This window comes from Lepisosteus platostomus, chromosome 3, assembly GCF_059453375.1.
Source record: "Lepisosteus platostomus isolate fLepPlt1 chromosome 3, fLepPlt1.hap1, whole genome shotgun sequence".
In the NCBI taxonomy this organism is placed as follows: Eukaryota; Metazoa; Chordata; class Actinopteri; order Semionotiformes; family Lepisosteidae; genus Lepisosteus; species Lepisosteus platostomus.
Window position 1 is genome coordinate 46,380,244 of NC_142613.1, and position 15,706 is coordinate 46,395,949.

Here is a 15,706-nt window from a genome sequence, read left to right on the forward strand (position 1 = left end):
GTGTCCAGGAAACTGACCCCCGGGGTGGAACCAGAGTAATGGTGTGGGCTGGCATTCACCATACAGGCCGGATGCAGCTCCACTTCATTGAGGACAGGCTGAATGGGGTGCATTATAGGGATGAGATTGTGCAGCAAATCATCATTTCCTACTGTATGTGAGGCAACACGACCTGTTCTACAGCCAGGCCACACACAGCTACTGTGGTCACAACTGCCCTAAGGAATGCTGGTGTGCAGGTCTCTCCTGATGTTAACCTCATAGATAACCTTTGGGATGCCCTGAATTGCACCATCCTGAGACGTGACCCTCTGCCTGCCAATGGCCAGCAACTTCATCAGGCCCCTCTGCAGGAATGGGATAACATCCCACAACTGCAGGTTCAGAGGCTCATCGACTCTGTGTGCAAGAGGTGTCAAGCAGTGATGGCTGCAAGAGGCAGTCACACAAGATACCGAAGGACTGCAAGACCACTGTTGTTAAAGTTCACAGTTGTTATTGTTTTCCTGTTGTTTTCCTGTTTTGTTGTACTGTTTTGTTTTCCTGTTATTCTCATTTGTTTATTGTTATTTCAGCAATAAAGGTTAAAATTTCAGTCCAACAGCAAGTGTTGTGTTTTTTTTGTCCATCAGTATATATCTTCAGTGTCATAGTTAATTCCACGGGGTTGGAAGGCCTGTCTGCTCATATTTATGACACTTCCATTATCTTGGGTAGTAGATACAGTAACACACTTGTCACACAGTCTATTTCTAATCTCAAAAGTCGAGTGTCACAACTGAACACTAGTGGTGTCCCCACTGTTACAGGTGCTGAGGACTCAGATGTTGATTTTGAAAGCACAGAGAATGTGAAATCGCCTTTCTTGATTATTAAAAAAAAATACACATTAAGGCAATGTCAGATATAAACAGACAGGAGAACAAAGGACCCAATGCCTATTTTGGTTCAAATCTGTTGGATTTTTTTTTTAATTTCTTGTTGTCAATCCCAATATGATTGGACATACTAATGGGCAGATTACAGCAAAACCAGAGAAAATATATTGACAGGACTACATCCATCTACATCAATCCCTGAGGTAAATTTAAAAAATACTACTACTAATAATAATAATTACTTACATTATAATACTTTACATTTATAATTACTTACATTATAAATACTTACTTACATAGCGCTTTTTCTGGACACTCCACTCAAAGCGCTTTACAGGTAATGGGGACTCCCTCCACCACCACCAATGTGCAGCATCCACGTGGATAGTGCGCCAGAACGCTCACCACACATCAGCTATCAGTGGGGAGATAATGAGTAATGAAGCCAATTCATAGAGGGGGATTATTAGGAGGCCATGATTGGTAAGGGCCACCGGGAAATTTGGCCAGGACGCCGGGGTTACTACTCATTTCGAGAAACACCCTGGGATTTTTTTAATGACCACAGAGAGTCAGGACCTCGGTTTTACATCTCATCCAAAGGACGGTGCCTATTTACAGAATAATGTCCCCATCACTATACTGGGGCATTAGGACCCACATGGACCGCAGGGTGAGCACCCCCTGCTGGCCCCACTGACACCTCTTCCAGCAGCAACCTTAGTTTTTCCCAGGAGGTCTCCCATCCAGGTACTGACCAGGCTCACACCTGCTTAGCTTCAGTGGGCTGCCAATTTTGAGTTGCAGGGTGATATGGCTGCTGGCTAAAAAACCCTTTTTAATAATGAAAAAAATCAGAATCGATGAATGTGTGGAAAGGTTAGGAAATCTTTACAAAGCACATGAAAGGGAATTTTGTGATAAAATAAGACTGAATTTGTCTAGAATAAGTACGTCTCCTGCCCTCGTGGAAGAGAAGGAATGGAACCAAAAAAAAAAAGAAAATTCCGTAACAGCTCAGGCATTCATTCCAAAAAAACCCTATCAGGACAATCAAAAATGTTTAGTCTAAATGATAAATGCAAAATCGTTGGTCATCCAAATGATCATAACAAGCCACTTATAATTAAATTCTCAAAAACATGTCAAATTGGCAATCTTGATTGGGCCAATAAAACATGCAGATTTGAGAACACCCTCAACAAGTGCTGGTTCAATTCTTTCATGTAGTGTTTTATTAATATGAATGCAATACAGACCAAAATTCTATTCTGAAGGTTTAAAGATTATGCCTGACTGTTTACTAAATTTTGTCAAAACTGCCATCAATAATCCTGGCAGCTACTTTTCAATGTCCCAGGTAGAGCCAGAGTTAGAGTAGAGACGTGCAAAGCGATACCTTTATAGCAGTGAAATGCAATTGGAATTGGAAGCTGTTGGTAAAGTGCGATATACCATCAAGTAATAGGTTTATTCCATGCTGAAAAAAAGAAGAAAGAGAACACAATGTTTCGGCCGTGGAGCCTTCTTCAGTTGTGAGAGAAACAGGGCAGTAGGCAAAGGTAAAGTAGCGGGAGAAGAAAGGTTGGGAGGAGGAGGAGTGAGAGGCGGGAGCAGGGGACAGAAAGAGAGGCCAATCAAGAGGTGTGAAGTCAGAATGGGTACAGAGAGGTGTGAAATGAAACTTCCAATGAATGGAGAAAATTTAAAAGAACAGTAGTCTGTCGTTAAGAGAAGGGAGAATGTGTGATCCTAGCTGCAGAATAATTTTAGTTTCGGTGGTCTTTCTGATGTATGAGTTCGGAAAACCGTCTTTGAGAACACAGACGAAGAGATTAAAGTGGTCATGGCCGTCAGAGGTGAAATGAGAAACAATGGGCTTGGAGAGATCTTTAATCTTCACAGCCCTGACGTGTTCTCTGAAGCGATCTCCGAGTTTCCTTCCTGTTTCTCCAATGTAGATGGCTGGGCCTTTACTGCAAGAGGTACAGTAAATAAGGTTGCTGGACCTTATAAGGTCTGAATATACCATCAAATCAACTATATGCCATGAAGGAAAGTCTGTAAGCAGAAGTGGACATTATTGGGAGATACTTTTGTACATTAGATAGAAATGTAGAATTAAAGCAGCTATAAAAACATGTTGTGTTTTTATGTTGGTCAAACCATGTACTCACAGTTGAAAATGCCAATACTCATGAAACACAAGAAAACCTGGAGCCACTGAAATTGAAATCTAATAAGTAAATTGATTCTTAAAATGTAGAGAGCTTTGCAAAAAATATATTGGTGCTTTTAGAAAATATATTTCAAGGATGTAATTGCTTTGCTACAGTACATGCAGAATTTTAGAAAACAGTGCATCAACAAAGTACACTGTTTAGGTTACTTTAGAAGACAATGTACCAAAACAATATGTGCTGTCTGGGTCGTTAGAATTAGCTGAAAGTAACTGATAAGCTTTGAATAACAAATCTAGTGGTGCTTCTTCTCTCGCTTTATGATGTAATCTGTTTTCTCTTAGGGAAAGGGGAAGTTTTAGAAGGGACAAAGCGCTGAGCTTTTTTACAGCGCAACGTCTTAGAAAAACCCTGTACTGCTTGTAACAAATTGAGTCTCTGGTTGCACTTTTGCGAAGTGGCAGCAGGGCTCCCAATATTGCAATATTGAAATAAAGACCTTACTCAGGTGAGAACTCTCTCTTGTGGCTTCCTTGATAGTTATATTTCCATGACACCACTAAACCTATTAAGTATTACACTGCTAATTGTGTCACATTTGTTCATGAAATGGAAACCCAGTTTTTAACGCTATACTTTAACATCACATTATTCTACGCAACACAGAAACCCTACAGATTCAATATTTATGTCACTCTGTGTAATACCTACACAACCAAAGTAGAACCACTCGTTGCAAGCATCGCACGCCACCTTTGGTTTTCTTATCTGTTGGGTGATGTACGGATCCAGTACAGTTTCTGTCTTTTCGGAACATTCATCCACTATGTGCCTAAGAACCTTTTTTTATTGTATGGTTACTCCGTGTGACAACTATGGTTTTGGTCGCGATATTATGATCTTCAGTGTCTGCATTACTTTGGTTGGGATGTCGGTTGTTGTTTTCTCTTTTTTCCCTGTCCATCACTGCATGGTCCCAGGCTGGGAAAAGGAAGTGGTCTATAAACCCCAGCAACATTGGCAAAGACACTTATCTGGCAAAACTACGGTGGTTTTCTATTAGCTGAGGGTCTGTAGAATAGATCTGAGCTACTTTTGGAGAGGCACACATTTTTGTTTGGTCAGGAGTCTTTTTTCATGTCCAGCTGTGCACAACACTGTGTCAATTTCCAAAAATGTCCTATTAGCTGTGGGTCTCTTTATCATATCCCACCCAGTTTTGAGGATGTACAAATTATTGTCCTACTGTATAAATGTGACTTCACCTTGTCCAGGTTTTTTCCCCCTGAGGCAGGTTTTAGAGGACTTTTATTTTGAAAGGTACACCCAAGTTAGCGTTGCTTGCTTCACGCTGCCATTTAAAGCAGAAAGTTAAATTGCATTTAATAAGAAGCATAATAAAAGGAGATGTTTAAAACATGTTGGGCTTAACGATAAGAGAGGTAGGTGGCAACCAGTTGAGCTTAATGTACATTCTGAGTTACATGTATCTTACCATCTGTGAGCGGAAAACCTGAAAATAATGTGATAGTTTGAGATGTCATTCCTGCAGAATTGAAACTACATGTTCTTTAAAATATTATGGAAGATTCTGACGTTTAACGTAAATGTTAACTTTGAGAGTTAAATACCTTTGAATTCGAGGTTTAAGCCGAGAACAGCATAGTTTTCCGTCACCCAGTCTTCCCGTCGATATACACTGTCAATAATAATGTGCATAACAATCAACGGACAAATTTTACACAGTGTTGTTATTATAAATAAAGTGTTTTATATTAATATTATAGACCAACTGCATGTTTTGTCTAATCTTTAACTACTGTCAGAAGCATTACAGTAACCACTTTCTGTGGGATATTTGATATCTGGAATTGTACCTTCTATTCTAATTACAGTGGTGTGAAAAAGGGCCGTGTAGGTTTGGATTTTTTTCCCCTTAATAATAAAAACCTTCATTTAAAAACTGCCTTTTGTGTTTACTTGTGTTATCTTTGTCTAATATTTCAATTTGTTTGATCTGAAACATTTCAGTGTGACAAACATGCAAAAAAAAAAAGAAATCAGGAAGGGGGCAAACACTTTTTCACACCACTGTATATCTCCACTTGGTACTAAGAGAATGCAGAGCCATAGTTTGTGCAAGACCAGGTAGGGAGTAACTGAATGTAGACCTACATGTCTTTATTTTCCTATATTTCATATTTTAAATTAATAAAATAACATTAGCTTAATAATTGATTTTGTGTTTACAATACTGTGATGTATTTTCAATTTCATTATATTTATTCATATTTATTCATGTCAAAAACAGTGCTTAAGTGTAAATTGAATTGACAAAGAAACACAGAAAGGCTGGACATTCTGAATAAGAATACACAAATTTCCCCAGAAGTCAATTAACCTATCAGTATATCTTTGGACTGTGAGAGGAAACAGGAGCACTTGGAGGAAACTGGCACAAACCTGGGGACAAAATGCAAATTCCACGCAGATAACACCCCAGAAATTGAATTCAGGGCCCCAGCGCTGTGAGGCAGCAATGCTAAGCACTGAACCTCCAAGCTGCTCTAACATTTTTATATGCCTAATAAGATTTCACATAATTAATATGTATTTTACAGGTGTCCTTGGCTCTCCGTGAAGGTAGAATATCTCCCAAAGAGCTCTGCCAAAAATGCCTGAAGCTTATAAAGAAAACAAAGTTCTTGAACAGCTACATCACTGTAACTGAAGACCTGGCCCTGGAACAAGCTGAGGAAGCAGAGATAAGATTTCAGAGAGGTACTGTACAGTTTGGAGCTTTTCGTTTGCTGCATTGGTCACACATACAGAACTGTACAACACATAGTATTATATTTAAAAGATAAATGTACACCCTTCTCTGAGTGTTTACACCAGGTAACAGCACGACTGTCAAAAGACTCTTGTGTCTGAAATGTGAAAAAACAGGAGTCAAGTGCTCTTGATGTGTTCGAAAAAGAACAAGACACTCTAGCTCACTAAAGTATCCTTGAAAGTCTGTTGCTCTTTCCTTTGAAAAAAGGCTTTAGGTCTTCACACCATGTTCTTGAGTTGCTTTAAGCCAAAACATTTAATTATCACCAAGATCATGACAGTCATCTTTTTATTTGGATTAAAAAAAAGTAGGCATTTGCCTACAGAGTCAGATCTCCCGCCGCCAGACCTAATCTCTTATATTTCCGTATACCTTTATCATATAATAGATCATATAATAGAACATTTGTATTATTAGTTTACATAAATTATCTCCTTTCTTCCCATCTGGATTTGAATGGTGCGAATAATCTCCCTGTTTATTAAAGCTGTGTATCTCTCCTGCAGGTAAACCCTTGGGTCCTCTGGATGGGATTCCAGTAGCAGTGAAAGACAACTTCTCTACTGCTAATATCGAAACCACTTGTGCATCTGTGATGTTAAAAGGTAAGACATTATGATGCAAATATTGTAAATTGCATTCAGATAATTTAAAGTTTTTCTGTAACACCACCAAATGGTTTGTATTCCTGTAGCTTTTGGATTTGCACATACTGTACGGTACTGTAAGGATTGTATTGTATTACTTGATGATTAAAGTATACTATATTTCTTACATAAAATAATTTGACCCGCCAAAAGAATACACTGTTTACCTTGTTTGCAATTCGGCGTTTATTTCTGTCTTGATGGTTTCCCCTCCCTTTTCTATTCCTCCATCGGGCCTGACAGGTGGTATAAAGTGATTTCAAAATCCTCTGGGTTGTGGGCCTCTATTGTCCGATTACAGAATCACGCTTGAGGTGAAAGCCCTACAACACTATGTATTGCTGGCTCCAGATTTATTTGTGCCAGTGCAGGGTCTGTCACACATTTAACTTTTTATGATCTACATTGAAATGGGTAACATGAACACACTTCTGGCCTAAGAATGTTGTCTTTCAGGACAGTTGGATTTTTGAGCGAGTGTGAACAGTTATTTTCAGTTCTGTGGGCTGATGAAGGAAGCTCTTTGAATTTAGGTCCCAAGTGCAGATAACAAGCAGCAGTGGAGGAATGGCTCACCCATGACCTTGTGGAGTGGACTTCCACATCTTTGAAGTGTGTTTGGTGGATTCACAAATTCACTGTTCTTACTTATCAAGTCTTAAGTTCTTCTTTGAATTGAATGTTTTCCTTCTCCCTTCATAGCAACAAAGTTTTCCATAAAACAAACTCTTCCAAAACTACACAGTTAAAAGTTCACACAGTTCCAAGTCTCTTCCCCCACGGTTGCATTCCCAAGGCTCTGTGTGTTGCAGTGTACCATGGTAGTCTCCTTCCTTGGTGCAGCACATAGCAGACTTTCTGCCCTCCTTCACCAGAAAGCAGATAATGAATAACACTTTGATGTCTTTGCATCCAGGTTTTTGGATTGTAACCTGATCAAATTTGTTGCTCTTCACTGGTCAGGTGAACAAGGGCCGCAGAACTTTGCCCTCAATTTAGGGAAAAGCTGACATTTTTGCTTGAACCTACTGTTTTCTCATAGTACAGTGTAATATGTATGTCCCTCTGTTTTCTCTGTGTTGAAGATCCATTAATAGTTCCTAGGGGTAATGTGTTTTTAGAACTGAGACAAAGTAGTATTTTTTTACAACAATATTTTATTGGGAAATTAATAAGAAAATACTTTAGAAATGTGCTTCTCAGTGCCTTTTTAATAACGTTTAGTATGTAAACCTTATGCACATTATTAAGAAACAATTAATCTTAATATCACCTCCGTCTTTTGTTTAGGTTACATTCCTCCTTTTAATGCAACAGTAGTTCAGAAGCTGTTGGACCAAGGTGCTGTTCTCATGGGCAAAACAAATTTAGATGAATTTGCAATGGGGTAAGAACTTGGATCCTGTTTCACCGCACATACTGTATTCATTTACTGTACATTCCAGTCACTGCATGACAGTTTAGGAGATGAGTAATTGTTGGAAAAAAATGATTTACACCTTTTTTATGTGACTCTCACAAGGAGCCATTTAGGTCTTCCAATAAGCTTTTGTAGGTTTATTTTTTATGTACTTTGAGCCCTTTGCTTTACCATAATATTAAGGGAACCTTTCGAAGAATGGAGCCAAAAAAAGATGCACTGTGAGGGATGTCTCAAAAAGCTTAAGTCTTCTTTGGTCACATTCTGAGAGGAAATGGTTATAAAGACATGGTAGCACTGCTGGTGTCATTGCCTGCTTGTTTCTGCAGGTCTGGGAGCACCGACAGTATATTTGGGCCCGTGAGGAACCCCTGGAGTTACTCCACACATTGCAGAGACAGGAGTGGGCAGACCCCAGGAGGTGGGACCTCAGACTCTGACTGGGCTGTGACAGGGGGTAGCTCGGGGGGGAGTGCGGCTGCCGTGGCCTCTTTAACATGCTTTGCGTAAGTACTTGCCATTGTTCTGCCTCATGAGCTGCAGATATTCAGACTAGTATGTTGTAGGATTCTTAACCTTCTGAATCTTCACCACTTTGCTCCTCAAGTAGTTGTGCATCACAGATTCCCTGCCTTTCTGTATTTTGAACTAGATTTCTGTCCTACACTAAAGGCCACTAAAGACCATTGTTTTCAGCTTGACGTAGTTTATATAGTTTAGCCCTCACAGTGTGATCAAAAGAACGTACTGTTTTAGGCCTGAACAATTGCTACAAAACTCCAGTGGATTTGCAGGTCCCTAGGCTCAGATACGGGAGGATCTACAAGGAATCCTGCAGCAAACTGTGGGATAGTTGGCTTGAAACCTACATATGGTCTACTTTCACGCCATGGACTGATCCCACTGGTGAACTCCTTGGATGTACCAGGCATAATGACTAGGAGTGTTCATGATGCTGCCACTGTTCTAGGTATGAGATACACATTTACATCATTTGACAACCAGGAACAAATACCATCCTAAAAATGCATAACTCTTGCAAAAAGGTATATATTTTTCTATACTGTGACTAGGGCTTTGAGTTTTCCTTGATCATGTGATCTTCAGGGATGCTAACCTCTAGTTCAGTCATTATATTCCAGGCATCCCTGTGCCTGGTTTGTTATGACTAAGGAAGAAGTATACATCACTGTTAATCTACATGCTTATGTAATTTATGTGTATCAATTGTGATAATTAAATGACTAATTGTGATGGTTAAGGTATCACAAGGGGATGATTATTTCATGATTTTAGAAGTGACTATATCAACCGTTTCTTGAGGGAGAACTAAAAAACAGATTTTAAAATTGAGAAAGAAAAACTCCAGGCTCCAATTATGACTGTTGTATTGGGGAATTTTGATTCCTGGCTAAATGCTTCAAATGTGTTGTAGGATCTTTCAAACATCTACTTGATCCTAAATCTCTAGTGCTTTAGTGCGTGTTGAAAGATCACTAATGTAAATAAGAGAGAGATTTTGGCATGATTTGTATGGTTTTCCATGGTTCATCTTATGCTGATAGTGCTTTGTGTTAGCAGGTGTTCTCCAAGGTCATGATCCAAAAGACTCCACAACAGTAGACTACCCAGTCACGCCAATCAACCTGCCTGATGACATAGATGTCAGCAGTATCTGTATTGGTATTCCAAGGGTAAGACATCTTTAATTCTCCTGTTGCTCTTTCTCTGCCTTTGTGTGTACAGTGGCTAAACCAAATCTATGACTTTGTTAAAATTGACAGATTATATACAATGTTTACTTGTTTCTATTTAAAAAAGCACTGATTATAGTGCATGTTCTTATTCTATGTAGTGTGTCTTTGTATTATGTGTGTCAATTAATTATTATATTAAATTAATTGAAAAGGAAACAGGCCTATGGAGAGGATCATTCAGTAGAAGTCTCTGCTTAGAGTGTGGGATGTTCTCTATATTGGGGTAGCCCACTATGACTGGGACATCCCAGGACATGGCACATGGTTGACTTAAATACCAGAAGAGCTGGGTGGAGCTAGTTAGGAAATCACAGACTCATTGTCCACCCGAAGCAACTTTTGCTGGTCAGTTTCCTCTAGACTGCCCATTATCATTAGAAATGTTTCTGTCTTGTACCCTGGTATGACTCTATCCATATGAGCAGAGAGTTGAATGAAGTACAAAAGGGAAAAACATTTAGTTAATTCAAATCACAAACAGTGAATTTTATACAAACTGATGTAATGATGCCAGTGACCCAGTGGCTCCATTTCACTTGTTTCCGGACGGTTTTAGAGCTTTTAGGTGAATTAACTGAATTTTCATGTCTGCTCTGTCTCATGAGTGCGTCTAGAATAAAGGGTAATTAAATAAATTGGCAGTAGGCATATTACTAAAGTTGTGTAAAAAGCGAAAACCTACTGTCGAACAGTATTTAATTAGAGGGATTTTGTTTTTGTTTTCTTTTTGTACCTTTTTATGTTCCATATTCTCTTCTCCTTTGTTGTCCTTGAACAGCATTCAGAAATGTCATTCTGCTACACAAGCTTTCAAAGAGAAGAGGTTGTGTAGAATGGCATCCATATAATGTAGATTTCATTTGTTTTACTCTCACGTCACGAGAAAACAAAGGATTCAGAATTAAGATTAAAAAACATCAAAGATGTTTCTTCAGACCAAAGGGATTTTTCCTTCTAGTGTAAAAAGACATTTAGATTAGAGGCTGGGCCTTGCTTGGATTTTGTAAAATGAGATTGAATAGGAATGTGCTGCGTTGTTTTCCTCAGGAATACCATGCTCCCGGCTTGTCCAGTGAGACGCTGTCCCACTGGAGCAGAACGGCAGAGCTGTTTGAGAAGGCGGGTGCTCGAGTCGTTGAGGTGTCCCTCCCTCACACTCAGCACTCCATTGTGTGCTACCATGTGCTTTGCGTGGCAGAAGTTGCGTCCAACATGGCCCGGTTTGATGGACTGGAGTACGGTATCTGATTCCTTCATTTAACTTTCATGTCCAGGCTCAGCACTCTCATGGGTATCGTACTACTGCATGTTCACAGTAACACCATCATTAACTACCTACAGGATGTGATTCTGAACTTCATCATCTTTAATACACACTGCACAAGAACAGATAGAAAGTGCAACAACTTGCAGCACTTATTGTGCTCTGCAAGAGTGTTGGCTTGTTTTTTTCCCATTACGCATGTCCTTTATACGGTTCATTCAAGCTCTGGTATGGATCGAGGTCATGACATTGCCAGCAGCACAAGGCTTACTGTGTTGTTGGCTGTTTGGCACTTGGCTGAGATGATATTTTTATACAAATACATGTTTTTTTCAGTAAGAATGGTATGTTCAATTTTAGAAACAAATTAATGTAAAAATTGCCATTTCCTTTTCAGTGATGCTCAGGGCCAATCTAGTGTTGTAGCATTTGAAGTGTGTACATAATATACTTAAGAAAAACAATTACTCTTTTCTTACAAAATATCTCCAATAAGACAAATTGTTAGACTTGTAAGATGACTGTGCTTTTCTAGTAGTACTGTTTTACCATTAGGCAGGTAAAAGAATGGCCTTCTGATATACAAATGTAATATAAATGTCAGCTTTAATGTGCCATTATCCTTTTACTTCACCAAGATTGTATTAACGTTGTCCAGGTTACCGCAGTGCCGTTGACAGCTCAACAGAGGCCATGTACGCAGCAACCAGACATGAAGGTTTCAATGATGTTGTGAGAAGAAGAGTTCTCTCGGGAAACTACTTTCTTTTAAAGCAGTAAGGGATTTGATTTTTTGTGTGGTCACTGTGGAAAATGAGAGGTCACAAATTAAACTCAGACACGTTTACCTTGATGCATACACTCTTAAACTTTCAAACCAGCGGGTGATTTTTGAGAAGCTGTTTTTGCCATTTAAGAGAACTTATACCTTCAAGTCTTGTGTTCTGTACATTCCATTTTTGTACTCATTGTAAACTTTTTGTAGTAAAACAAATCAGGAATTTAAAATTCTGTTTGGTATAAATTCTAAATAAAATTCAGAATCGGGCACCTTGGATACAATTTTGTCTTAATTAATGTTTGTTTGTTGTGTTTGCTTTAGGTATTTCATGTTTTGCTGTGCCCCTTTATTATCAAATATTAATAACTTATATATTGTCTATATTATCTATGAAGACAATGATTCAATGGCAAATATTTTCTAAACAATATACAAAACATGAATGTTACCGAATGCCGATGTGCTCTTACTTCATGCACAGGTGGGATTGCTGATGATGAAAATAAGAAGCAGATGTTTGTTGCTTTTTTGTTTCAGGATGTTTAGTCTCATCCAATCTGCTAGATGATTTCTCAGTTCGTTTAGTGTTATTCCTTGCTCCCACGACGTCTTGCATGATCTTTTTGCAGGAACTACGATCGCTACTTTGTGAAAGCACAGAAGGTGAGACGCCTCATAGCAAATGACTTTGCCAAGGTCTTCTCCTCAGGGGTGGACCTGCTGCTGACCCCCACTACTCTGACAGAAGCTATACGCTACACTGATTTTACCAAAGAAGACAACAGGACCCGCAGTGCACAGGAGGACATCTTCACTCAGCCTGTTAACATGGCAGGTGGGTACCGGAGCTTTTCTCAAAGCGTGCAGCATGGGATACAATACGAACAGTCTGCGTGTACTGTACAGTGCTTGACTCTGCTGATGCACAGGGAAAGCCCAAAGACACACACCCTCCTGCTGTACTCCAGTGCTAGGTGTTTCCATCTTTACATTCAACTCAGAAGTATTACAGATGATAATGGCTGTTTTTATGGTACAGATTTAAATACATTACTCAGTGCAGCAGAAAGGAGTGTGGGGAATTATTCATACATTTAAAATCCTACACTTGCTGTTTCAGTGGAGTCATTTGTTAAATGGGTAGTACTGTAATCTGTGGATTACAATGCACAACCTTGTTAATTTTAAAGTAATAGAAATGTTAACACAGGATACAGTAAGTGTTTACAAAAATGGTGTGTAATACATCTGAATACAATTTTTGAAGATCTGGATCCACATACTTTAACAGACCCATGCCTGGGTCTGTCCATACCACTTGGTGTGTTTTATGATTAAATGCTGTGCCACAAGCATGGATTGTAAATGGTTTATTAAGTTGCTTCGGGAGCTCCTAAGTGGCTCAAATAGTAGATGTGATTTCATGGAGTGAAACGAAAGCTGTATGAACCATATGGCTGAAGTTCAAGTTTAAGTCAAGTCACTAGTCAATTCCCTGATCTCTACTGCTACTGTAAGTAATCATTTATCTTAAATGACAAAATAATAGGATTTTTAAGGAGTTTGCTGTTTTCATATAGTCCTTTATAAGCAAAAGGTTTCAAACAACACTAATTATTTTTGTCTAAAATGCATTTTTACATGATTATTTATTATATGAAGGTGAAGCAGTAAAAAAATATATAATAAACTGAAAACTTGTCTCATTTATTTTGCTTAATTAACATGTCCAATACAAAATATTAAAGAAATAACATCTGAACACCTATAACTAGTAAAAAAGACCCAAGACAGTAGAAACATACAGAGGATGAAAACTACACTAGATTTGCATTGGTGAAACTCTTATTTGCTGGTATTTTATAATGTTTTAAAAATTAAATATTCTTCATTTAAAGGCCCCATGTTCATCACTGATTTCTGTTCTTTCAGGTCTTCCAGCTGTGACTGTGCCTGTTGCACTGGCAAGCACAAGTCTACCCATCAGCCTTCAGCTCATTGGACAGGCATTTCAAGAGCAGAAGCTTCTCACTGTTGCCAACTGGTTAGAGCAGCAAGTGAAATTTCCACTGATCGAATTGCCAGACATGCATGAAAACACTGAAAAGAGCTCATCCTCCCTGGCTGTTTGAAGCCCTTAGTTCTCACTGGAAATCAAAGGGCTGCTGCTGAACATGTCTAAACCATGTGACAAAGAAAAAAGTGATGTATCTGACTTTGTCAGATTCCTAAATATGTGTATATATATATACTTTTATAAAATGTGAACAATAAAAAGTTCCTTATGAAGTAAGAATAAAAGCTGGCTCTCTTATGGAGGTATTCTATTTTTGTTTAAAATATCTGCAGTTTGTTAGTGGCACAAAGTTTTAGGTTACATTGCCAGCCGCCGGTACCAAGTCAGTTTGTATTTCCGGATCAGATTAAGTGCATTTTAATTGTATTTTGTAAATACACAAGTGCATATGTATTGTATTTAATGAAAGCATGCGTGTGAAATTACTATTTCTTTATTTGTAACAATGTGCATCCACAGATCTGGAAAAATAGCAATATCATGCACAGGTTGAAGTCTCATCTCTAAATCCACTAGAGTCGCAGTAGCTTGTCCACCTTCCTCTCTTCTGGCTCCTTGATCCTACTCCCTCCCGTTATCCACCACAAGGTTTAGTACAGAAGCTTTTTGTCAGACAAATCCTCAGGATCTTATCACAGTTTTGCCAGTCACCTTTTTCCACCAATTAACGACAGCATTTTAGCTCTGGCACAAGATTAGATCTGCATTTCAAATAGTGTTTTTATTGTTGCAACACTAGGGCTATGACAATTAACCCATTGGCCCCTTGCTCTTCCTGTCCCTTAAATTGCTCCCCCATGGGGGATGAATAAAGTATTTTGAATTGAAACAAATTCTTCAATGAGGGTGAAGTGTGAGCATGGGACACCTAACAGGACACCTCCAGCTGGGCAAAGTGTTAAACAGAGTCCATGTCCTATTAAATTGATTTGTAAAGCCTCATAGTTTTTACTTTTTTTTCTAAATTAAGGAATTTAACTATTTCTATTTCTTATGCACTGTACAAGAAGGAGTGCCACTCTCCTTACAATGCAAAAAGGACGAGATGTCAGGCAGGCAGAACATAGCTGTGCCCTAAATATGTGAACGTCCACTGGAAGACAATGGCTGTATGTTTATGGCACGTAGGATATTGGGATAAGCTTCAATTGTCTTGAATGAAGACATGAAGGAATTTATAAGAGCAGCTTGAGAAAAGAGAATCAGTCAGCAGCTTGAATCTTCCGACACAATCAAATTGATGGCTGCTGTAACAGGGGTCCTTCCCAGAGCTGGATTGGGGTTGCTAATGGGGCTATGGGACCCCACAAGCTACATGGTATCTTGAGAAAATACAGGGAAGGCAATGCATCACAGTAATAAAGTAATACAAACAATTTGAAAAAATTGTGACCTAGAACACAGCTAATTGTGGAGGGTTGCTGTGCCTGCAGGTTTCATTCCTACTGTTCTTCATTACCTGCCTCCGCTCATCATTGGGTTAACTGACCAATTTAACTACTTCTACCAGCTCTTCTGGTGTTGCTGCTTTTTAAAAATGCTAGAAAACATGGATCTGTACAGCTCTGACCTGAATGGCAGGATGGCATTAGTGGAGGGCAGGGAGAGATGTTTCCCAGTCCAATTGATGTTGCACTTGGAACATTTTTTGGTTGCAATACCAAAGGACCAAATTTTTAGACCCCAAAAGAGTGCAGAAGAGTGGACAGATTCTGGACCGCCAACTGAGATGATGCAGAGACACAAAGAAATCCAAAAAAGCATATTTAAACACAATAAGGGGAGATACTTGAAAAAGCACCTGACAATTTATAAAAATAGACAATTACAAAAAAGAAATTACACACAAAGTACACAATTACAAAA

At 38.9% G+C, this 15,706-nt stretch overlaps 1 protein-coding gene across 1 annotated transcript; it reads left to right on the forward strand.

Moving 5' to 3' along the window:
• The first annotated feature begins 4,365 nt into the window (after positions 1–4,365).
• Positions 4,366–14,064, forward strand: qrsl1 (glutaminyl-tRNA amidotransferase subunit QRSL1). Its single transcript, XM_088625739.1, has 11 exons — positions 4,366–4,500; positions 5,680–5,839; positions 6,401–6,499; positions 7,832–7,928; positions 8,291–8,467; positions 8,756–8,931; positions 9,543–9,655; positions 10,766–10,958; positions 11,641–11,758; positions 12,393–12,598; positions 13,696–14,064. Exons 1-11 carry the CDS (start codon positions 4,477–4,479, stop codon positions 13,893–13,895), a joined length of 1,563 nt encoding a protein of 520 aa, XP_088481865.1. The 5' UTR covers positions 4,366–4,476; the 3' UTR covers positions 13,896–14,064.
• Positions 14,065–15,706: the final 1,642 nt, after the last annotated feature.

Coding starts and splice junctions, on each gene's coding strand:
- qrsl1 (XM_088625739.1), top strand. CDS start 4,477: ATGTTGGGCTTAACGATAAGAGAG. Junction 6,500..7,831: donor TGCATCTGTGATGTTAAAAG/GTAAGACATTAT, acceptor TCTTTTGTTTAG/GTTACATTCCTCCTTTTAAT. Junction 11,759..12,392: donor AACTACTTTCTTTTAAAGCA/GTAAGGGATTTG, acceptor ATCTTTTTGCAG/GAACTACGATCGCTACTTTG.